This window comes from Aethalodelphis obliquidens, unplaced genomic scaffold (assembly GCF_003676395.1).
Source record: "Aethalodelphis obliquidens isolate GAN/ISIS:26980383/991018 unplaced genomic scaffold, ASM367639v1 scaffold23, whole genome shotgun sequence".
In the NCBI taxonomy this organism is placed as follows: domain Eukaryota; kingdom Metazoa; phylum Chordata; class Mammalia; order Artiodactyla; family Delphinidae; genus Aethalodelphis; species Aethalodelphis obliquidens.
Window position 1 is genome coordinate 14,851,609 of NW_020837967.1, and position 24,276 is coordinate 14,875,884.

The 24,276-nt window shown below is 39.2% G+C and overlaps 1 protein-coding gene across 1 annotated transcript in view; it reads right to left on the reverse strand.

Annotated features, from left to right (window-relative positions):
- CUNH10orf67 (chromosome unknown C10orf67 homolog) overlaps positions 1–24,276 on the reverse strand; it is a 118,947-nt gene that overhangs the window by 22,569 nt on the left and 72,102 nt on the right. Inside the window, exons 9-12 of the mRNA XM_027121492.1 lie at positions 15,926–15,985; positions 15,108–15,272; positions 1,923–2,005; positions 1,752–1,817 (exon numbers count right to left, since the gene is read on the reverse strand). Of these exons, the coding sequence (XP_026977293.1) occupies positions 1,752–1,817; positions 1,923–2,005; positions 15,108–15,272; positions 15,926–15,985 (374 nt within the window). The remainder of the gene's footprint in view (positions 1–1,751; positions 1,818–1,922; positions 2,006–15,107; positions 15,273–15,925; positions 15,986–24,276) is intronic.

Here is a 24,276-nt window from a genome sequence, read left to right on the forward strand (position 1 = left end):
TGCCGCGGAGCGGCTGGGCTCGCGAGCCATGGCCACTGGGCCTGCGCGTCCGGAGCCTGTGCTCCGCAATGGGAGAGGCCACAACAGTGAGAGGCCCGCGTACCGAAAAAAAAAAAAAAAAATCCCCAATGTAATCATTTCTCAACAGCTCCAGGTCTCCCATTCCAGTCAAATCACCATCATGTTTTGCCTAAGAGGGGTTTATTCTTTCTGGAGCTCTTAACTCTTCTCCCTGCTTTTCCTTTGGCTTCCCTATGGCTTTTTATCAACACAAGTCATAATTTTTTTAAGACATCAGATCATTGGGTCTTTCCTCAGTTCAAGACTCTCCAGTGAGGTTTTAGGGTACCAACTCATTATTCTGAATATTGATAAATAAAGGGGATCAAGCATTTATCTTGCCTTATCTTGTCTGAAACTATATTTCAGGGTAACCAGTGGGGAAAACTTTTTTTTTCTTTAATAGAATTTAGCTAAGAAATGCAGAAGGAAAGATAAAATTAAGGTATCACCAATTTGCAACCCTAATGAAATCTTGGATCATGGTTTGTGATCATTGATGGATGTTAAAATTATTTGGAGAAAGGTCAGTGATGAACCTTAAAATATATGAATTAGCCTGATAACACTTGATTAAAATAATATAGCCGGACACTATGTGCCCTATGATGTGATGCACAGGAATTACATAGTAGTTCGAGTGAAGTAGTCTTGCCTAAAATATTGAACCTGAGTCTAATCAACTCTCTGGATTTAAAGATCAGTTTGTAAGACATACAGATAGAAGAACATGTTAGATGACACCACACATACATACACATGTGCACATAAACAATTAGTCAAATCCAGAATGGGGGACATTCTACATAACAAATGAGCATATTTCTCTAGCAAATCAGGTCGCTGGAAAGAACGGGGACGTAAGTGGGACCATCATAGAAAGAAAAAAAAGATTTAAAGGATATAACACCCAAATGCAGTGGTCCACCTACCATGAATCCCGATTTAATCAAACAACTGTAAGAGATTCCCTTGAGATAATCAAGGAATTTGAATATGATTTGGTCAATACGTAGTACTAAAGGATTGATATTGCTAACTTTATTACGTGTGGTAATGACCCAGTAGGCATGTAAAAGAGAAAATTTTCGTATCAATTGAAAACAAAGCTTCTAGTGATTTCCCATCTCAGAGTAAAACCCCAAATGTTCTACCTCACTGAGCTCTTATACCACTCCTCCCTGCTCATGTCTCTCCAGCCACCTGGCTTCCTCACTGTCCTTGAACACACAAGCAAACCCCCACCCCAGGACCTTTGCACGTGATGTTCCTTCACCTGGAAGTCTCTTCCAGGTAATCACATGGCGTGCTCCCTCACTCATTCAGGTCTCTGTATCTGGAGATAAATATTATCATGTGCAAATGAATGGAAATGTTTTAATAGCCCTACGGAGGAAGATGACTATGTAGGTCCAATTAAACCAGGTATCAAGAGAGTCTGTCCATCCTGTCTATGATTTAAATTTGAAACACTGAGATCAGGAATAAAACAGTTTTGAATTAGTTTTTCTTTGAAGTGACTTTGACTACTCTTCTTTTTTAGGTCAGTTATTTTGCATCTCTTGAAAGAGGTATTTGAGGGCATTTCATATTAGTTAATATATACAGAAAAATGCAAGGCTCCCAATTTCCTTAAAAGACGATTAGTCGCATTTTTATAAATAGAATTTGTATATATCACCACACTATACCTGTTCCTGAGAATGAAGAATTTCTTTTCCCAGTTTTTGTTGATCTGATCTGATTCCTTCTTAACCCTGTAATAAATTTATAGGTGGTTAAATACTGTATTAGCTGCAAATGAACAATGAATTGCAAATGAATATATACTGCAAATGAATATGAATTACTATTACCAGTACCTCTCCGACTTCTTTTTCTCTTTCTCTAACTTAGCCTTTAACATTTGTATTTGCTCTTCCAAACCATGTTTCTCTTCTTCAATCTTTCAATAGAAAATACATCACAAAGTTAATTATACCCTATTTCCCCATAAATCTGAAAGGTTATTTCTATTAAATAGCATGCATATTCTAACTATCATCGAAAATTTGAGGGAACAATGAGTTACATTTACTTGCAAATTCCCATAAACTGGAAGAATTTAAGATCCCATGCCTCCATTTCCTGTAAATGATTCACTTCAAAGCAGCCAGTGTGAGACAATATTACCAAGTAGCCAAAATTTATCTTCATCACCCCTCCCCCCTACCAGGTATCACTTTTTCTAAATCTCTTCATCATAGCAGCAGCTGCCCCCAGTTACTCTATTTCCTCTTTCTATCAAAACCGTCCTCAGGAAAGGATCTGACCAACTCAATCACATTAGAACTGTATGCCATTTCTCAGTACTGTTTCTATTTTACAAGGGGACAAAGTTTTGGCAAAGGAATGAATCTGTAACAGTGGAATTGTAGGCATGTCATGAAGGAGATTTCTTTGGGTGTGGCAGGGATGTAACCCAGAATCATACTATAGAGGCAACCAGGTCCTCTGTCTCTTCATTAGACTGATTCTTGGTGTAGCTTTCAAAGTCATTACTCCTCTCTAAGGATAGTCAGCATTGATATAAACAATATTTAAGTTAATAATAAGGGTCATATTAGTCATTATTATACCTTAGCCACTGGTAGTCTCGCTTTTTCTCTATGCATCGCAGCAGGTATTCCATGTCTAACCTGGAAAGAAAATAAACAAAAGCAAGTATAACATTTCAAGTCAATGCATAAAGATGTGTTTTTTCTGCAGCTTAGAGAAAGGCAAATGAGACTAAAAATATGCCAACCCTAGTCCCATAGGGGTCTTGACTGCCTCATTTAATTTACAAGACTCAGTGTTTATACATTGCATTTGCAATTGGACAATTATATCCCATTAAAACCAACGTTCCCACTACTGTTTGTTTTCTAAATGCATTACTTTGTAATTATATATGGGTCAAATTTTACCATTACACTTTTTTTTTTAATGAAGTGGGCAGTTATTACCCAGTGAAGTCACAAGCTTAAAAAAAACCTTTTATTTTATTTTTCTCAACTATCTTTTGGATTAAATCTAATGAATCCCAGTTATAGATATAAAAACACTGCGTTTCAAAATGGTTAAGTAAATTACATATTGCACTTTTTTGGTTTTTAGATTTTAATGCATTCGTTTGCTCATTTATTTAATAATAAATAAATAAACTTTTATTTTAAATGATAATTAAGACGAATTTTCACTACTATTCCTCTTGAATGATGCAGAGAGCAGATGGCAGTGAGAAAATATACTGAATATAAAAACCTGCTTGATTAGCTATTCTTTTGGTTGTTTTTTTTTTTTTTTTTTTTTCGGCACTCGGGCCTTTCACTGTTGTGGCCTCTCCCGTTGCAGAGCACAGGCTCCGGACGCGCAGGCTCAGTGGCCATGGCTCACGGGCCCAGCCGCTCCGCGGCATGTGGGATCTTCCCAGACTGGGGCATGAACCCGTGTCCCCTGCATCGACAGGCGGACTCTCAACCACTGCGCCACCAGGGAAGCCCTTTGATTAGCTATTCTTATATTCCTCCACAGAATGTAGACAGCAAAAGGTGCTTCTTATTACCACCACTACCTGCTCTAGTGGGTGACCGAAAAGCTTTTGATCTGTTGCCCATGTTGATGGGGTGGGGTCTGCCACGCAGGGTCTGGAGCCAGGTCTGCAGAATAAAGTAAAAGGAACCCAGAGCTCCCTGAAGCAATCAGAAGTGAGGGCTGAGAAGAGCTAGAAAAGAAGAGAATGGCCAGGCAGGACCCCAAGGCTGGAGCTGCTAGTGTGTGGTGAAGCCACAAGTGACCAGTGCCCAGGGGTGATGTCCAATATTCAATGTGAAACGGCATCTTGGTGATGCAGACTGTCCCTGTTACCTTCTCAACCTCATTCAACTAAAGGTGTCCTGTGAGTGAGTGGTTTTAGTAGCAATCACAGAATTGGGTTGAATTCAGTGTATGATTCAACAAAGTGGGAGCTGGGATGACACAGAGTGCAATGGGACTCAGAAATTGACTCGTTTCAGTGGAAGAAGGAGCCCAGACATAACAACAACCACCAGAAGATGCCATGGGTGTCTGGAGAAACAAGTGGACACGTTTTCGGCTGCCACAAAGCACAGAATGTGGGTTTGAGCCAACTTTACTCGTATCTGAAGGGGCAGAGAGAACCCAGCTGACATTAGCTGCCACGTAACAAAATTTGTAATTAACAGCCATAAAAGTTACAAGTTTTTGAGTGCCTACTATGTGCCAGGCACATCACACATATTACCATTCACTTCTATACACTAACCTATTGATTTCACCATCCCTGTTACTTTAGATTTTTAGCGATAGAGAATGCACGCACATATTTTAAAAATAAACTGCAGATAGTATACGTGAACATAAAACTCTCACTTCCCAGAAGCCAAGGGTTTGGTTTTGTTTTAGTTTTTCTCGTCATTATCATTATAAATAAACAGTAGCCTTTATTTTTTGGGCTCCCCACAAATAAACATTAAGAATTTAGAGCATTCGAATTACCTTCCATCTTCTCTCTTCCCTCGCGTGCCTGATTTTTTATTTGCAAATGTTCAGCTCTTACTGTGGTTGCCTTTATTATGATGTCAATATATGTAAACTTCTATATGGTGATCTACGAACTCCCTGCTGATAATTCCTGATTATCCCCTGGCTGATAGGAGAATTTTCAGCATGGACTTAATCCTGAACTCGGACCCTAACCCATTGCTCTTACCTTAGTTCACTAAACTCTAACTCCTACTCCATCAGTCCCCTCAGTCCTGAGGAGCTTTCTGGTGGTCCTAGAACTACCAAGATTATAGTTCCCTTGGTTGTCTGCACACCTTCCTAGAGAAACCTACCACCTACAACCACCAGCATAGTGACTCAGTCTCCCCAAGGCCCATGTGGCAGGAAGTTAGCCAAAAACAAAGCCTGAGGCCTAGCAACACCTATTTAACAAAACAGTGAGAATCGTGGTTATCATTAGCCTTCCTTGGCTTCGAATACGTTGGGGTCACCCAAGTCATGGGAGGCATGCACTTTTGGGGCTCCCTCTACCTGTTTGTTCTCAAAGAACACAATCCGCTTGAACTGCCTCTCTGACCAGGACATGAGGAGTACACAGTGAATTCACTGCCATTTGGTTAACAGTAGACCAAGGAAATCATGGGAGTAAGAGCCCCAAACTTTGGAGGGCACTTGCCCGTATGTTAATGGGAATAAACCAACCCAAATTTTAAAAACGAATCCACAGGAAGTTAGGAAAACAAACTGGCAAAACAAAATAAGTTTCCACTTAGAAAGGCATTTATATTTATTTCACTCTATCTGAAGTCATATCAGTAATTGAAAGTTTATTAAAAAAAAAAAGATTCTGGGACTTCCCTGGTGGCGCAGTGGTTAAGAATCCACCTGTCAATGCAGGGGACACGGGTTCGATCGCTGGTCTGGGAAGATCCTGCATGTCACGGAGCAACTAAGTCCATGTATCAAAACTACTGAGCCTGTGCTCTAGAGCCTGCGAGCCACAACTAGTGAACCCACGAGCCACAACTACTGAGCCTGTGTGCCACAACTACTGAAGCCTAGAGCCCGTGCTCCGCAACAAGAGAAGCCACCACAATGAGAAGCCCACGCACTGCAACGAAGAGTAGCCCCCACTCGCCATAACTAGAGAAAGCCCGCACACAGCAACGAAGACCCAACGCAACCAAAAATAATAAATAAATTAAATTAAATTAAAAATTTTAGAAAGGAAAAAAAAGATTCTGTATTTAAATTTGCATACAGTAAAAATTAGTTCCAATTTTCAAGGCTCCTTTTTCCCAACTCTCATATAATGATCAACTCTGTAATAACTACAGATAAAACCGTGCTAAACCATATCTTCTGTAAAGCAAATAAATATTCAATCTCTCCCAAAGACAATACTCTGACAATGACAAAGATAGCTTCTCTTTTCATTAAAAAAAAAGCACCACATGTAGACTAGAGTGTTTGCTCTCCAGTTTGAGTTGAACTTTCAACTCCCGCTATAGCACGTTATATTCAATCCTGGCTCTGTCCACATTAAACTGTCATTTTGTTTTGCCAGCTGCTGGCGTTCCATTTTCTCTGGAATACATGTGCTGGTCTTTATGTGGCTACTTCATTGACAGGTGCAAACACTGGACTGCTAAACAGTAGATAGAGGTGAAAATAAGTGGTAATAGAAAAGGAGATAACTTCCTAAGTAGGAAAATGTAAATTAAATAATTACAAAGATAATCGAACATTGTGACTAGACATAATTCATTATAAATATTTCTTTTTTTGAATTTGTATATATATTTATAGCTAAAAGTCTATAAAATTAAGAAGTAAGTTTTATTTACAACAGAAATTTAAGAATTATGATTCTTAAATTTGTTTCCCAGTTTAAGCACTTAAAACATGTTAAAAAAAACACCCAACATTTAATAAATATAATCTAAATTTGGAATCAACAGCCAAGGTTTGTAATAACAGGAGTGCAATTATGTTTATTAACTGTCATATGATCAACCAGATTCCTTATCATATCCTCTTTCTCCTTTTCTTGTCAATCAAAGACTCATCACATTCTTTCATTTCTCCCAATTTCCACAAACATCCCTCTTCTGAAACTTGGGCCGTTCCTTCTGGGTTTAATGCCTCCTTGAGTCTCTCCTTTAAACCATCAAATATATTTCTATCAAAACAATGTTTCTAACTCATGAAGAAAGATGATATTCTGTCCCTAAAATTTCATTAATCTTGACTTCCATATTATCATTTTTTTTTCTGATTACCTTCTAAGCAAACAACTAATTCTGAATACCAGTAATGTGCCAGCAGGTGCTAGCTATGGTGGTGGGTGGGGAGGGGAGAGTGATGCAACCATAGGAAGAGAGGAGAAGCAGCCTGTGTGCTTACAGTCTGCAAAGAAGAGACTTAAGAATTGAGAGCACTGAGGATAGACTAGGAGGCTGTATGCAGTCAGGCACTGATCACTGCGTAAGCCAGAAGGCAAAACAGAACATTTACCTCCATATATCACTGGTGAATTTTCTTCTAACAAAATTATTAGAATTCAATTTCAAAATTCTTTCAAAAATAGACAAGAGCCACAGGCACACAGCACTTCCCAAAGAGTAAGTTTGCTTTAGAACAACAGAGAACTCTTTCTGCCCTCACCTGTGAAGTACCAAGCAACAGCAGTCTATTACCAAGGAAGGCATAAGAGCATAGAGAGAGACTTACTCGGTGGCACAGGTGGATAGTTCTGCTGAAAGCTAAAGGTGGAGCAGCACACAGAGAAAAGCACTCTGTTACCCTCATTCCCATTCTAAGCACACACCCACTGCAAGAATATCAAGGCTGTGACCCGCTAAAAGGAACCATAGCTACAACCAAACTCAATTCAACTTTTGGCTAGATTGGCTCTACTGCTTACAATAACAGTCTGTTACAGGAAGAGGCATGCCATTTCCACGTGTGAACACTGTTTATTTCAGTCTCTACTATTCTACACATGATGACTGATATTCAATCGAAAATTATGAGACAGACAAAAAGGAAAACAACCTATTGTCAGGAGACAAAGCAATCAACAGAATCAGATTCAAAGATAACCCATGGATCATGGAACTATCAGATGAGGACTTTAACTATAATTAAAATGTTAAAGAATCTAGGAGAAAAAGTGAACAATATAGATGGTAAACAATAGATAATTTCAGCAGAGATTCGGAAAATGTAAAAAAAAAAGTCAAATGTAAATATTAGAAATTTTTTAAAAAGATGAAGAAATTAATTTCTTTGATTAATCAATACAGCTGAGGAAAACAATTAGTAAATTTGAAGGTAGGTCAAAAAAATACCCCAAACTGAAACACAAAGAGGAAAAAGTCGTTTAAAATCAATGATCGGAATATCCAAGAATTTGGGGACAATATCAGATGGTCTAACATATGTGTAATCAGAGTCTCAGAAGGAGAAGGGAGAGAGAATAGGGCAAGAGACATAATTAAAGATAATGGTAAGGAGTTAATGAAAGACACCAAACCCCAAATTCAAGAAAGTCCATTAGGACAGAGAGAAAGAGAGAGGAACAACAAACACTCCAAAACACATTATAGTCTAACTGTTGAAAAGCAAAGAGAAAGAAAAAGTTCTAAAGGCATTCCAAAGTAAAAGACACATTACAGACAGAGAAACAAAGTTAAAATATACAGTAGACTTTTTGTCTGAAACTATGCAATACAAAAGATAAGGGAGTGACATCTTCAAAGTATTAAAGAAAAGAAACTGTCAACTCAGGCTTCCATACTCAGAAAAAAATCTGTCAAAAATACAGGCAAGGGCTTCCCTGGTGGCGCAGTGGTTGAGGGTCCGCCTGCCGATGCAGGGGATACGGGTTCGTGCCCCGGTCCGGGAAGATCCCACATGCCGCGGAGTGGCTGGGCCCGTGAGCCATGGCTGCTGGGCCTGCGTGTCCACCGCAATGGGAGAGGCCACAACAGTGAGAGGCTCGCGTACCACACAAAAAAATAAATAAAATAAACAGGCAAAATAAAGTTTTTTTCAGACAAGCAAAAGCTGAGAGAATTTGTTGCCAGCAGACCTGCACTATAATCACTGCAAAAGGAAGTTCTTCAGGAAGAAAGAAGAGGATACCGGGCAGAAACTTAGATACATAAAAAAAATAAAAGCTCCAGAAATGGTATAAATGAAGGTGTCAAATGCAAACTTTGCCATGGCAAATCATATCCATTTTTGTTACATGAAAATATCTATATTAAATTATAATCTTCTGAAGAATATAACATGTTAGAAACTCCAAAGAACTGTACTTTTGAGGGACACACTGGAAAAGATCATCCAAAGGCATTTTGAGCAAGACGAATGGACAAATATGAGTTGCACAGTGACTTTCTGGAGAACTCTTAAACACTATCTTTACTGCTGAAGACTAAGCTATTTGGTGGGAGATTTCCAGGGGTTCCTACAAATTGCAATGACTTCCCACTGATCTCTTATCAACCAGCTGCTTGGGTGCTTCAGTCTGAAATCGTTTTTTTGTTGCTTTCCTAATAGATGTTCTCCTAGCTATTCCAGTGGTTGTATAAGAATCCCAAACGATTGAAATCTTTCTAATTTAAGTATAAAATTTACCTTTAAAATACACTTATGCCTTATTTAATGTAAACCAGACAGAAATGTTATGAATCTTAATCAGAATCCACTTGCATATATTCAACTAGAGAGAAAGACCACCAGAATTACTCTCTAGGACGTTCAGGCTCATGTCTATCAGTTCTGGTGGCATGAAACACAGTATGAGTCCACCATATGCTTTCAGCCATTGGATTAACTGGACTCCATAACACTTCATGGCACTGGTTATAAGTAACTCCTTATTCTATTCTGGAGATATATATATATATTCATATAGTCGACAGAAGAATGTTTCCCACATAGAAATTAGTGAAGGAGATCCTCAGGCTATATTCAAGATTTTTTAAAAGCCTAAAAATCAGTATACCTGATTCCCTAATAAGGCTGCATAGGCTAACAAAAACAATTAATTTGGATTTGGCTGGCATAAAATCAATTCAGTGAGCTATCCTTGGTTATCTAAAGTTGATCAGAAATGCAAGTTAGCAGTAATATGCAGTAGGTGAATAAGGGGAAACAAATAGCTTTCCTTTACTTAGTTTAGTTTTTTGATGAACGAATGGAGACTACAACTGAGGCATTACATGAAGAATAGTCTAAGTACCACCCTCCACGAAAATACATTCCTAAAGAAAGGGGAATTGAAATATGTTGTAATTTATACAAACTAATCCCTAGGGTTTGAGGAGAAACCTGAAGAGGTCAGGGCTGGAGAAACTGAAAAGTTGGAAGAGCTGGACCCGGAGAGGGTGGCTGATAGTCCAATGCCAGCATCCAGTGGGGTGTAGCTACCTCAGGTTGACGGTGGTGAACGTCCGTATTAAAGCTGTTCTATGACAGTGTTTGTAATAGAATTCACAGCAGAACTAGTACATGCAATGATGGCAGTTAGGATGGGTGGCAGCATGTCAAATGTTCAGGGGGTGAGACCCAAGTCCCGGCAGTGTCAGGACTCTGGCCAATGACCTGGTGTTCAAGACTGGCCCCAATTCCCAGGGAGAACTAGAAAGAAACCCACAGCTGAAACCCAGGTAAATGGAATAAAGCACACCATGCAGTGAGGGGTCAGGTGGCTGCCCTGTGGGCTCCTGAATGACATTTCCTCTGTTACCACCAAGGTGGTATTACATGTGGTCAGGACCTAGCATCTGCCCTATGGCTCAGAGTGTCCAGGGAAGAATAGCAATTGATACTAATCTCTTCTTTTCCTGATTTCCACAACAATCTTAAGCCCTTAAAAGAAATTATACTTAAATATCGCAAACTCTACAAGTAAAATGTTATTATTCTTCCCCAGCAAAAATAAACAAGAAGAAGACAAAGCATAAAACCTTTCAAGTGATTTTTTTTTTTTTTTTTTTTTGGTGCAGTACGCGGGCCTCTCACTGCTGTGGCCTCTCCTGTTGCAGAGCACAGGCTCCAGACGTGCAGGCTCAGCGGCCATGGCTCATGGGCCCAGCCGCTCCGTGGCATGTGGGATCCTCCCAGACCAGGGCACGAACCTGTGTCCCCTGCATCGGCAGGCGGACTCCCAACCACTGCGCCATCACTTGATTTTTTGTTAAAAATCAAGTGATTTTTAACAAAAACCATTTTTCATTTGTGGAACAAACGTTGGGTATTATTTTCACCAAAATATTTTCAGTCCCAAATATACTGAAAGTACTTATTTATCATCAAACTACTTAGAGTAGAATAATACAGAAAGTCAATGCCACCTTTCAGTTGAAGTTTAAATATGGTATTACTCAGATTTTTCAATTTTGGTCTCTGACAACAGAATCTAAAGATGCATTCACTTTAGCGGCAAATGACAAATTTGATTTTAAAATAAAAAACAAGTAATTGTTGTGTATGATTTCAATTATCTCTACATTTTAAAGTTATTCCTATTCAGGAATTCCCTGGCGGTCCAGTGGTTAGGACTCAGTGCTTTCACTGCTGCGACCCCGGCAAGCCGCACGGCACAGCCAAAAAAAAAAAAAAAAAAACCTACTCCCATTAGAAAACAAAGATCCAGTGCGATAAGGAAAATTCTTTTGTGTCAACATAATCTATCAAAATACAGTAAATATCCTTTGACAGTTCCTGAAGACCATACAACCGTACACGTGTCCGGGACTGTCCTAGCTCTGTATGACTCCACCACCCTGGGCTGCCAGGTCAACAATGAGCAAAATGCTGGCTTTTTCACACAGCTCTGCAGAACTATGAACTACCTGCTTTATGAAGGCAAGCCCAGGGGAAAAATAATGAAATAATGAAACAATGAACAGGTTATATGATTTTCTTCTCTGATGGAGTGTATTTTCAACTTCACAGGCAGCTCAATCAAATAAAAGGGATGTACAGGAGAGGAATGGGAAAGATCTTCCTTTCACCCACCTTGCCTATAATACTCCACACCCATAATAATTCCATATCCCATAGTAATAATAATTTTTTAAAAATTACTAGCTTGCAGGGTGACTATGGTCATACTTGCAAAACTATTGCAAAAGTACTTCACCTTGCAATTCTTGAATGTTTAAAGAACAACATTCTAGAGCTTTTATTAAAGTTTTTCCTTATGTCCAAATTGCTTTGTATTGAATGAACTTTAAGAATGGGAATACGACTGACTTTGTCCCCTGTCCCATTTCCCACATGGAAGGGTCCTGATGCTTTCTGCAGATCTAAGCGCGCACCATATGTTCCATCAGCGCAGACAGGTGACCCCATGGAAGCTCAGAAGTCTTCCAGGGAAGCATTTACTGGGTGCAGCCTTAATTAACTAATTACCCTGGAGCGGGGGCTGTGGGAGGGAAACCTGGGAATGTAAGTTAACCTTGCTTTGTGAAACCTCAGTATTTGAAATGTTTTACAGCTATCAAAAAATAAACTTTACACAAAAACGCTGTCCAAATACAAATTTCATGTTGTGAAATATTTCATAAATAGAAATCACACAGCAATGTTCCTATTGTGCTTTTCAGACTGGTTGAACACTCAGTTTATCACTGTGTGCGCCGCTGGGTGAAGCACGTGTGCTGTTCCCACCGAATGACACAGATTTCAAAAAATAAGTATGATTAATTAGATAAGGTAAATGACTGATGTAAAAACTTCCTGCAGCAAGCTCTCTGTTTGGTCATTTACACGTGGTCAAGATGACAAAACCCTTTAAAGACAATTTTTAAGAAGTCCAACTACCTCAATATAATAAAATATTTAAAGGAGAGAAACAGGAAAATGGTAACCAGAGTGCATATAGAGAGAGCTAATCTACAATAAAGAATACACCACATGGGGAGGTGATGGAAGGGAACACTCTTTATAATAGGATCATTATTAACAAAAGTGTATATGAGAGTAATAACGGTGAGCTAGAAAAATATATTTCCCTTTAAAATCGAGTCAATTCCTATGAAAATGTAAACTCCAGCTTATGTCATCTCTCCCCTCCCCCAGTCCAATTTTTACAATAAGTAAAAGTTACACATTAACTTCCGAGTCTCCCAGCTGACAAAATGTACTCTTAAGCTTCGGAAACATCTAGATAACAGTCATTACGGTCAGAAGGAGAGACTGTGACACTAGGAGAAAACCCTACTGAAATGACACCTTCTCAGAGACGCTGTCTGCCTTTGTCTCCCCTTCATGGTGTCTTTCCTGTAGGGGAGAACAGTGGTATCTCTGCCCCTTGTCGTTGGGACTTTGGAAGCTCAATTTTGATGGGTAAATTCGGGACTTTGGAGTTTCTAGTCTGCAATTCTAGGATTTAGTTAGGGCCCTGGGTTTGCTGTAGGGAAGGGGTTGCCCTGTCCCCGTCTCCAACCCCACTCTGCAATGCTCCTGCCATCATCTCAGAGCCTCAGACCACAGACCCCTGGCACACACCCTGATCTCAAGGCAGCTGACAGAGGTTTATGGAACAGGACACTGCCTCAGCCACAGACTCCCTAAGTCCCAGGCTTGGACTACAGCCCCTCGCCCAGTAAGGCTGGGCCCCCCGCCCCAGGTCAGCAGGCAGCCCTGCATGCTCAGCCCCGGGGACGGGGTGTTGCTTTTTGTTTTCTTGCTTTGTTGTGGGCCTCCTCCCCCCACCCACCCCCGCCAAATACTTCCCAGATCTGGATTCTAAAAATCTTACTTCTAGAACCCAGTCATTGGTCAGTCATGTGCCGCATTCCCCAGATGTCCTTCTCCCCCTCAGGAAATTCCAGTTGTTGATACTTCCTAACTCTCTGCAAAGTGGAAGCGCTCTTAGAGGAGAATGCTTTTTCTCAAGTCCTGGGGTTTCCTTCCAAGTGGAGTGACTGCCACCAGTATTAACACCCTGGTCTCCCTCCACCTGCTGCTCTACTTCCCTCTTTCTCCTCCGAAAGGAGAGAAAGTGGTGGGTTCGAGTGGTGAGCCATCTGCCTGGTGAGTGAGCGAGAGGGCTATACCTTTTCCTGCCCCCGTTTGGAGCAAGGATGACACAGCGAGCATGATTCTGCTCTGTTCTCCTGCCCTGAGTGTTGGAGAGGTAGATTCCGCCCCCTGGGGGAGAAGGAGGGAGAACACGGGGACACGTAGAAACAAGACAAAAGAGTCTGGGAAACCAAAAGATTCTAGTGGACAGACTCTTTCCAGGAAGTGCTGTACCTTGGTCATATGTGTCACCCATCAGCCTCTAAGCTTTCTAAACGTCAACGTGGAAAAGGAGCTTTGACCGGTTGCACGATTCACAGGGCCCACAAGATAGATCGATTGTTCAGAGAAATGCAACTATTCCCATAACTAAGCTCAGAAGAAAGTTCGCCACAGGATCATTTTAAAGGGAGGTATTGGGTAATGCAGTGAGCAGTGTCTCTGCACAGTCCACACAATAAGCCAACATTGAGATGAACATCACAGACCTACTTCTTGATATGCCCTTTAATATAGACCAATGGCACCGCCGTAGGCCAGGTAGAAGCAACTCTGATTATCTGGGGGTAAGGCGGTTACTAGCATATAATTCATGGATGTATGTCTCTGATAGCATGAGCTAGTCCACGGTTGATTTAGAATAGTCCATGAGCAGGGCTTCCCTGGTGGCGCAGTGGTTAAGAATCTGCCTACCAATGCACGGGACATGGGTTCGAGCCCTGGGTTTGCTGTAGGGAAGGGGTTGCCCTGTCCCTGTCTCCAACCCCACTCTGCAATGCTTCCACATGCCGCGGAGCAACTAAGCCCGTGCGCCACAACTACTCGGCCTGCACTCTAGAGCCCATGTGCTACAACTACTGAAGCCCGTGTGCCACAACTACTGAAGCCCGTGCACCACAACTACTGAAGCCCATGCGCCTAGAGCCTGTGCTCCACAACAAGAGAACCCACCACAATGAGAAGCCCGCACACCGCAACGAAGAGTAGCCCCTGCTCGCCACAACTAGAGAAAGTCGGTGTGCAGCAATGAAGACCCAACACGGCCAAAAATTAATTAATTAATTAATTAAAAAAAAAAGAATAGTCCATGAGCAAATGGACTTTCCAACTGCACATCTTTCAGGGAGTCCCCAGGAAGCCTCTGATAGATACTGGGCAGTCATGAGTTAGAGATTATACACACTAGAAAGCGCTTGGAATGTGGCTTCTCTGTGTTGCTAATTGAATAGAGATCCACGAAGCCATGGTGACTAAGCCAAATAAGCCACCACGCTCAGGACAACGGTGGCATCCTCCTGGATAAGGTAAGGGGCCTGATGAGGACGCATCGGTGAGGGGAAGAGAAGCCAGAGCCCCCTGCCCAGATGCACGCAGAGGGAGTAGGGGGAATCGGGTGTCTGAGACTGTTTGCAGGTGAAGGTGTCCCGGGGTGTGGTCCTGTGGGTGGGTCTTACCGTAGGATGCTCTTCCTTTGAAGCCTTCTTTGGACTCTTGACTCTTTTGGCCTTAGAAGGCAATGAAACGGTGAAGGAAGAACGTGGCCTCGGAGCGCCTGCACTCCCGGGCTGTGAGGGCCACGGGGACAAGGTGGTTTCTTTCTCCTTGATGGCTCTGGGGCTCTGGCACAGAAAAAGAGCCAGCTCTGTTATTCCCACTATACATGCCTCCGATTCGCCTCCCTCTCTTTTCCTCCCTTGTCCTCCTCTCCTGAGCTAGAATCGCAGTCCCGAAGGGCCTGGATCTACTCTTGCTCCCTGTCCCACCATCCCCGGTCCCCCAGCGCCCCCGCTCCTGCCTGATTTCATTTGCAGGTGAGGCCCAATTTTCCATTCCTCCCACAGATGCTCGTGTGCTAAGAAAAACATACCAAGAGATCAGTGTTTTCTGGAAGCACCTGGAAAGGTGGGGTCTTGGTGGAATGGGGTGAGGTCGTAGCTTGAGGTGGGTGTCGTATTTGTACGGAGGTGGAGGTGGGCGTCGGGGGCCGCAGGCAGGAGCGACGGGACAGGAGTCTGAAGGGCCAGGGCATTGAGCCCGGGGGTTGGGACGCCAGTGACACCTTCCATTCTCACTCCCTCCTCACTGCTCTCACCCACCAGTCCCTCATCTCCCATGCACACGTCTTGCCTCACTTTTAAGTGTTTTCTCCTTCAAACTTGGATGTGGGAAAGTGAAAAGCCTCGGGATGGTGTGTATAGGTTCTTCAAGCCAGATGCCCAAATAAGAAATTAACAGAGTAAAAGAAAAAAAAAAAAAGAATTTAAATGCAAACCTTGGCGACTATGGCATCCAACTTTCTTGTCATTTCAAGGTCCGCTTTCTGTTTATTAACCTGTGAAATTAAAGACCCATGTCATTTGTTATCATTTGCAAAGATTAAGAAAGAGAATTTTTGGTAAACTTCTTAAGCAATGGAAGAGTGGCATTTTAAACCATTTCACTGTCCAAACTATTATAGGAATATAAATTATAATACTGAATGTAAATTAGAAGAGAAAATAAATTTGCACCCAGAAAAAAAAGTACTTTATAATAGAGATTATAGGAAAACATGCAATTGTTTGCTTATGTGTATTTATTTTATTAACATTATTGTGTACCAGGCACTGCACTAGACTCTTAGAATAAATAATACATAAACCTTGCCATCAAGCATTTAGGTTCTAGCAGAAAATGGGTTTCTAAAATGCTCCAATTAGGGAATTCCCTGGGCGTCTAGTGGTTAGGACTCTGAGCTTCCACTGTTGGGGGCAGGGGGTAGGTTCAATCCCTGGTGGGGGAACTAAGATTCCCACAAGCCATGAGGTTGGGAAAAAAATTAATTAAATGCTTCAATTAAAAAAAAAATTTATATATGCCAAAAAAGGAAGCAGTGCAAATGTTAGTTAGAAATAATAAAAATATGACCATCCGACTTGAGGAAGAGAACAATAGCTACAGTGTTGAATCTCCCTGTGTAATTGTAAGTGTCCCATGACCACCACCCTCCCAACCAGGTAATCACTATTCTGAATTTTGTGCTCGGGATTCCCTTTTATTTTTTTGATAATTTTTTGTCGCTTTTATAGGCTTATCTTTTTACCCCATTGGTATCCTTAAACAATATACAAATTTAGTTTTGCTTATTTTTAAACCTTGTTTAAAAATCATAATGTATGTGTTCTTCCTCCACTTGTTTGTTCCATAGTTTCTGAAATTAACCCATGTTGATACTGGAAATGGTTCATTCATATTGGCTGCTGTATTCAAGTGTATGAGTAGAGCATAATTTATTAATCCATTCGCTGTCAATGAACATTTGGGAAATTCTAATTTCTTTTATACATAATATGGCTTTGAATGTTCCTGTACCTGTTCCCCCAGGCACATGTGCTAGGGATCTTCTGTGGACATTATATGCCTAGGAGCGGAACTCTGGGGCATATGTTAAGAGAATGATCAGCTTCAGAAGATAACCCAAATTTGTTTTCCAAAGTTTTGGTAACAATATACATAGTCCCCAGCAGTTTATGAGAATTCTCTACTCCACATTCTCACCAACACTTGGTACTTTTATATTATTAATGAAATCAAGCACATTTTCAATCAATGTTCATTGGCCATTGAGTTTCCTCTTTTGTGAAGGGCCTGTTAAAAACTTTTGCCCATTTTTCTATTGGGTGGTTTTTTTCTTATTGATTTGAAGGAGTTATTCACATATTCCTGAAAACAGCTTTGTGAATACATAAATGGTGCGAATATCTTTGCCAAATTGGTGGCTAGATTTTAAACTTTCTTTGAGGGGGTCTTCTGGTGAAAAGGGGCCCTTAATTTTTGTGGGGTTGAAATTTTTAACTTTCCTTTTATGCTTTATTTTGTGTCTTGTTTAGGCAATAATTTCTACTTGGAGTTCATATGATTTGTTCCCTAGAATTTTAAAAGACTGTTTTCCCTTTATATTTGAATGCTTAATCCATACAAAATGGGTATGCATCATGTGAGGTAGGGAGCCAGTTTCATTTTATGCAATTGTTGAATCAATTGTTAAGCATCTTTAGTGAAAATTCCACCCTATTTACATTGATCTGTGATACTGATATATATTATTTACGTATGTCTGGTTCTGCTCTGGGTTCTCTGTTTTCTCCCAATGGTCTATCCCTGGCCCAGTATCATGATGTCCTAATTACCTTAAATTTATATTAATAGCTTACAGGAGAAATCGCTCCCTACTCCATCATGTCATTGTTTCACTTTGTTTCCGAGCTATTCTTGACCCTTGTTCTTCCATATTAATTTTAAAATAAGCTTGTCAATTCCATGAAAAACCTTGTAGTAATTCTGGTTGGAATTTTATTGAATATAGAGATCAGTTTGGTGAGAACTATTATCTCTAAGATAATCTAGTTTGCCTATGGCGACTAAGTTATAGCTCTCCATTTTAGTTTTTGTAATCCCCTTAAGTTTTTTTTAAAGTCTTTATTAATCCCAGTCAATAATTTTTTTTAAGTCTTTATTGAATTTGGTAATATTGCTTCTGTTTTATGTTTTGGTTTTTTGGCCGCGAGGCATGTGGGATCTTAGCTCCCCAGCCAGGGATCAATCCCGCACCCCTTGCATTGGAAGGCGAAGTCTTAACCACTGGACCGCCAGGGAAGTCCCAATAGGTTTTATAATTATTTTCCATGGAGATTTTTACAAATTTTTATGAGATTTATTTATGAGCCCTTTATAAACTTTGCTATTTAATTATAAATTTTTATAAATTATAATTTCTCCTAATTTTTGATTGAGAAATCCAATTGATTTTAGAATGCTGATCTTCTATCCAGCAATCTTGTTAATTTAAATAATTTGTCTTTAAGTGTTTTGCGAGGTTGGCTAAGTGGACAATTGCATCCTCTTTGAATAATAACAGTCTTGTTGTTTTCCATTCTACTCCTCACACCTCTTGCTGTCTTTTTTTCTTATTCTACTACACTGGCCAGAATTTCCAAAATAACTAAAAAAATGGTATTAGGCAACCTTACCTTGTACTGATTTTAAAGAGAATGCTTCCTGTGTTTCACCAAGAAGTCTGTTTGCTGTAGGTTTTACTCTTTAGCAAGGTAAAGAACTTCCTCCTGCTTCTCATGGGACAGCAGTGTGTATGTGCACACCTGTGTGTGCATAAGATTGGATGTTATTTTTTCTCAAAGAATTTGCATCAACTCAGAATATCATATAATTTTTCTCCTGTAATCTGATTGTGTGGGGAATTACATTAATAGCTTTTGCCCAAATCCTTTTAAAACTTGTTGCATTATTTTGAATGTTATTTTTTCTCAAAGAATTTGCATCAACTCAGAATATCATATAATTTTTCTCCTGTAATCTGATTGTGTGGGGAATTACATTAATAGCTTTTGCCCAAATCCTTTTAAAACAAATCCTTGTTGCATTCTTTTGAATGTTGCAGCTTGAGCCTAATATTGTTTGTGAGATTCATCCATATTGTTACCTGTCACTCTAAGTTATTCCACAACTAATTTAATTTACTCTAGTTTAGATGGACATTTGAATTGTTTCCAATTTGGGGCTATTACCGACAATGCTGCCCTGAACATTCTTGAAAATGTCTCTCTTTTGTGAGTCATTCTAAGGTATCCTCATCTTAAACAATAGTAGAAGATTTGCCAAACAATTGTCAAAATTAGTTCTACTACCTTTTGAGAGTTATGAAAGTTCCCCTTGCTTCACAACTTTGCCAACACTTAGTACTGTAAGCCTTTTATTTTTGTTCTTAAACAATCAATCTGGTGTGAGCAATACTGTTTCTTCATGGTTTTACTCTGTTTCACTTATTGTTGAGGAGATTGGATATATTTTTGTAGGTTCCTCATCTGAATTCCCACTTTTCAACTCTTTGCCTATGTTTCTAGTGGATAGTATGTCTTTTATTAAATTGATTTTAGGGCATATTTATATTTTGGGGGTACTCATACTTTGTCAACTCTATGACGTGTGAAATCATCACTACAGTCAAGATAATGAACATACCCACCACTCCCAAAAGTTTCCTTATGCCTCTTTGTCAGTCAGTCCTGCCTCATCACCAGGCAACCACTGATCTGCTTTCTGTCACTATACATTAGTTTGCATTTACGAGAATTTAAAGTAAGTTGAACCGTACAAAGGTATTCTTTATTTTGTCTGGCTTCTTTCACTCAACATAGTATTTCTGAGATTCATCCTTGTTGCTGTGTATAAGAACGATCCATTTCTTTTTATCTCTGAGTAGTATTCCACTGGGTAGATAAGGTACAACTTATTTACCCATTCACCTATTAATAGACATCAGGGTTATTTCTCCTACGAACATTTACATGCAAGTCTTTGTGTGAATATACATTTTTACTTACCTCAGATAAATACTTAGGAGTGGAATAGCCAGATCACATGATAAGTATAGATATAAATTTTTAAAAGTACTTAAATATTTTCTAAAGTGGTTGGATATTCTACATTCTCACCAGCAGTAAATGAGAGTTCTAGGTGTTCCTCACTTTTGACAACACTTGATGCGGTCAGATTTTGACATTTTAGTCAGTGTAGTGAGTATATAGTGAGTGATAATATCTCCCTGAGATTTTAATTTGTATTTCCCTAAAGATTAATGATGCTGAGCATCTGTTCATGTCATAGTTCGCCACCCATACGTCTTCTTTGGTGAAGTGTCTGTTCAGATTGTTTGCCCATTTAAAAAATTGGGCTGTTGACAGTGTTACTGAATTGTAAGACCATTTTGTGTATTCTAGATGCAAATCTTTCGTTAGGTATGTTTTGCAAATATTTTTTTCCAACTCTGTAGCTTGCCTTTTCAGTTTTCTTTTAACATTCTGAAGAGCAGAAGTTTTTAATTTTGATGAAATGCAGTTTACACTATTTAAAGAAATCTCTGCCAAACCTGATGTCACTAAGATCCTTTCTTGTGCCTTATTCTATTAATTTGTGGGTTTAGCTATTACATTTAGATTTATGATTCATCTCAAGTAAATTTTTATATGAGGTATGAGGCAAGGGTTGAGGATCATTCTTTGCCTATAGCTATCCAATTATTCCAGCATCACTTGTTGAAAGGATCATCCTTTCCTGCTTGAATTGCCTTGGCACCTTTGTCAGAAATCAATTCACCATATATGACCCAAAGGGTCTACTTCTTGGCTTTCTATTCTATTCCATCAATCTATACGTTTATCCATATGCCAATATCACTTTATCTTGACTACTGTGCCTTTAAAGTAAGTGCTGAATTCAGGTTGTGTGAGTGCTTTCTCCAGCTTGTTCTTTTTCAAAATTGTTTTAACTATTCAAGGTCCATGAATTTCCATATACATTGTAGAGGAGCTTGTTGATTAAAAAAAAAAAAACCTGCTGGGATTTTGATTGGGATTGTATTGTATCTATAAATCAATTTAGAGATAACTGACAGATTAATAACATGCATCTTCTGAATCACGAACACAGTATGTTTCTCCATCTAGTTAAGTCTTCGGTTTCTCTCAGCAGTGTTTTGTATGGTTTTGTACATTTTCTGTCAAATTTATCCATAACCATTTCATATTTTTATGTTATCGCAACTGGAGTTTTTTAAAATTTCAATTTTTGATTGTTCATTGTTAGTACATAGAAATGCATTATTTTGATCTTTGTAACCTTGCTAAATTCACTTATTAATTCTAGTAGTTTTTTTGTAGATTCCTTAGAATTTCCTATATAAATGATCATGGTTATCTGGGAATAAAAACAGTTCTACTTTTTCCTTTCTAATCTGGATGCCATTTCTTTCTTTTTCTTGCATATTATATTGGCTAGGACCTAAAAAACAATGTCTAGTGGAAGTGATAAGAACAGAGTCTTGTCGCATTTTCTGATCCTAGACTTAAAACATTTAGGCTTTCACTATCAAATGTACTAATGGTTATGTTTTGTAGGTGCCCATTATAAGCTTTAGAAGGTTTCCTTCTATTCCCAGTTTGCTGAGAGCTTTTATCGTAAATGTATACTGGACTTTCTCAAATGCTTTTTCTACATCTATCTGCCCCCTGGCTCCAACGTTTTACATTTTTCCCACATGCAAAATACATTCATCCTCATCCAAGGCCTCAAAAAATCTCATTCTATAACGGCATCTGCTTGAAGTCAGGATCTCATTACTTAAATCAGGTTTAGGTGCAGTTGAGGCTCCTTGAATAAGTCTATCTTGATTGGAAGACCCAGGAACTAAAGAGACAAGTTATCTGACCCCACAGCCAACATACCATGATGGGACATAGGATAACCACTAAAGACCCTCCCCTTGGGTCATGGATTTATCTATTCCCACTGGAAATGTGTGATGGTTCCTAGGCACAGAAATTCAGACATGTATTTTATTAGAGTAAATGTCTGGGTTACCAAAATATCAGTTTTCTAGCTGAATGGCCAAATGCTGGCATGTTACAGGTAATAGAACTGGACAGACTTGAAGCATGGCTCAGAGGGAACTCAGGCAACAAGGAAACCAGTAACGGAATCAAAGCCCACTGCAAAGATAACTCAATGCTGTGCCCTCAGAATGAGCGGCTAGAACAACCTTTGTAACTCCTTTCTATCTCAAGTCTGGATTGTTCCTAGAAATAAGGTGCACTGGGATGAAGTAGATAGAAAATTAGTTAAGGGTAAGAGTTCAATTATGGTAGTTTTCTCATAAGGACCCTCTTTTTTGTTAGCTTCACGATCAATGAAAGTTCAGGTTACAAAATCTACATATAAAAATCAGTAGCATTTCTATACACTAACAACGAATTATCTGTGAGAGTAAAAAGAAAATGATGCCATTTACAATATCACTAAAAGCAATAAAATATTTAGGGATAAATGTAACCAGGGGGGTGAAAAATCTCTACACTGAAAACTACAAGACACTGATGAAATAAATCAAAGAACATACAAATAAATGGAAAGAAACTTCATGCTCATGGATTGGGAGAATTAATATTGTTAAAATGTCCATACTACTCAAAGCCATCTATAGAGTCAATATAATCCCTATCAAGATTCCAGCGGCACTTTTTACAGAAGTAGAAAAACAATCCTAAAAATTATATGGAGCCACAAAGTCCCCCCAAAACCAAAGCAATCCTGAGAAAGAAGAATAAAGCTGCAGGAATCATACTTCCTGATTTCAAACTATATTATAAACCTATAGAGTCAAAACAGTATGGTGCTAGCATTAAAAACAGAGACCTAGACCAATGGAACAGAATCAAGAATATGGTCAACTAATATTTGACATGGCAGCCAAGAATACTCAATGGAGAAAAGACAGTCTCTTCAATAAATGGTGATGGGAAAATTGAACAGTCACATATAAAAGAATGAAACTAGACCCCTATCTTACACCACTCATAAAATTAACCCAGAATGGATGAGGGACTTAAATGTAAGACAGGAAACCATAAAACTAGATGAAAACATAGGGAAAAAGCTTCTTGACATGGGTCTTGACAATGATTTTTTTTTTGGATATGACACCTAAAGCACAAGTAACAAAATAAAAAATAAACAATTTGGGACTGCATCAAACTAAAAAACTTCTGCACAGCAAAAGAAATAATCAACAAAATGAAAAGGCAACCTACAGAATGGGAGAAAATATATGGAAATCATATATGTGATAAGGGGTTAATATCCAAAATACATAATGATCTCATAAAACTCAATAGCAAAACCCCAAATAATCCAATTAAAAAATGGGCAGATGATATGAGTAGACATTTTTCCAAAGAAGATGTTCAAACGGCCAACAGGTACATGAAAAGGTGCTCAACATCATTAATCCCTGGGAAAATACAAATCAAAACCACAATGAGAGATCACCTCCCACTTGTTAGAATGGGTTGCCACTGAAAAGACAAGAGGTAACAAGTGTTGTCAAGGATGTGGAAAAAAAGGAACTCTTGTGCACTTGTTGGTGGGAATGTAAATTGGTGCAGCCGGTATGTAAAACAATACACAGGTTTCTCAAAAAATTAAAAATGGAACTACCATATGATTCCACTTTTGGGTATTTATCCAAAGGAATCAAAACACTATCTTGAAAAGATATATGCATCCCATGTTCGTTGAAGCGTTATTTACAATAGCCAAGACATGAAAGCAACCTAAAAGTCCATTAATGGATGAATGGGTAAAGAAGATGTGGTATATTTACCCAATGGAATATGATCCAGCCATAAAAAAGAAGGCAATCTTGCCATTTGAGACAACATGGATGGACCTGGAGGGCATTATGCTAAGTGAAACAAGTCAGATAGACAAAGACAAATACTGTATGATCTCATATATGTGGAATCTTAAAAAACAACAACAACAACAATAATAAAAAACTCATGGATACAGAAAACAGATTGGTGGTTGCCTGAGGCAGGGGGTAGAGGTGGGACCAAAATGGGTGAAGGTGATCAAAAGGTACAAAGTTATAAGATAAGTAAGTCCTGGGGACGTAATGTACAGCACAGTGACTGTAGTTAACAACACTGTATTGTATATTTGAAAGCTGCTAAGAGACTAAATCTTAAAAGTTCCCATGATACGAAAAAAATTATGACGGGTATTCCCTGG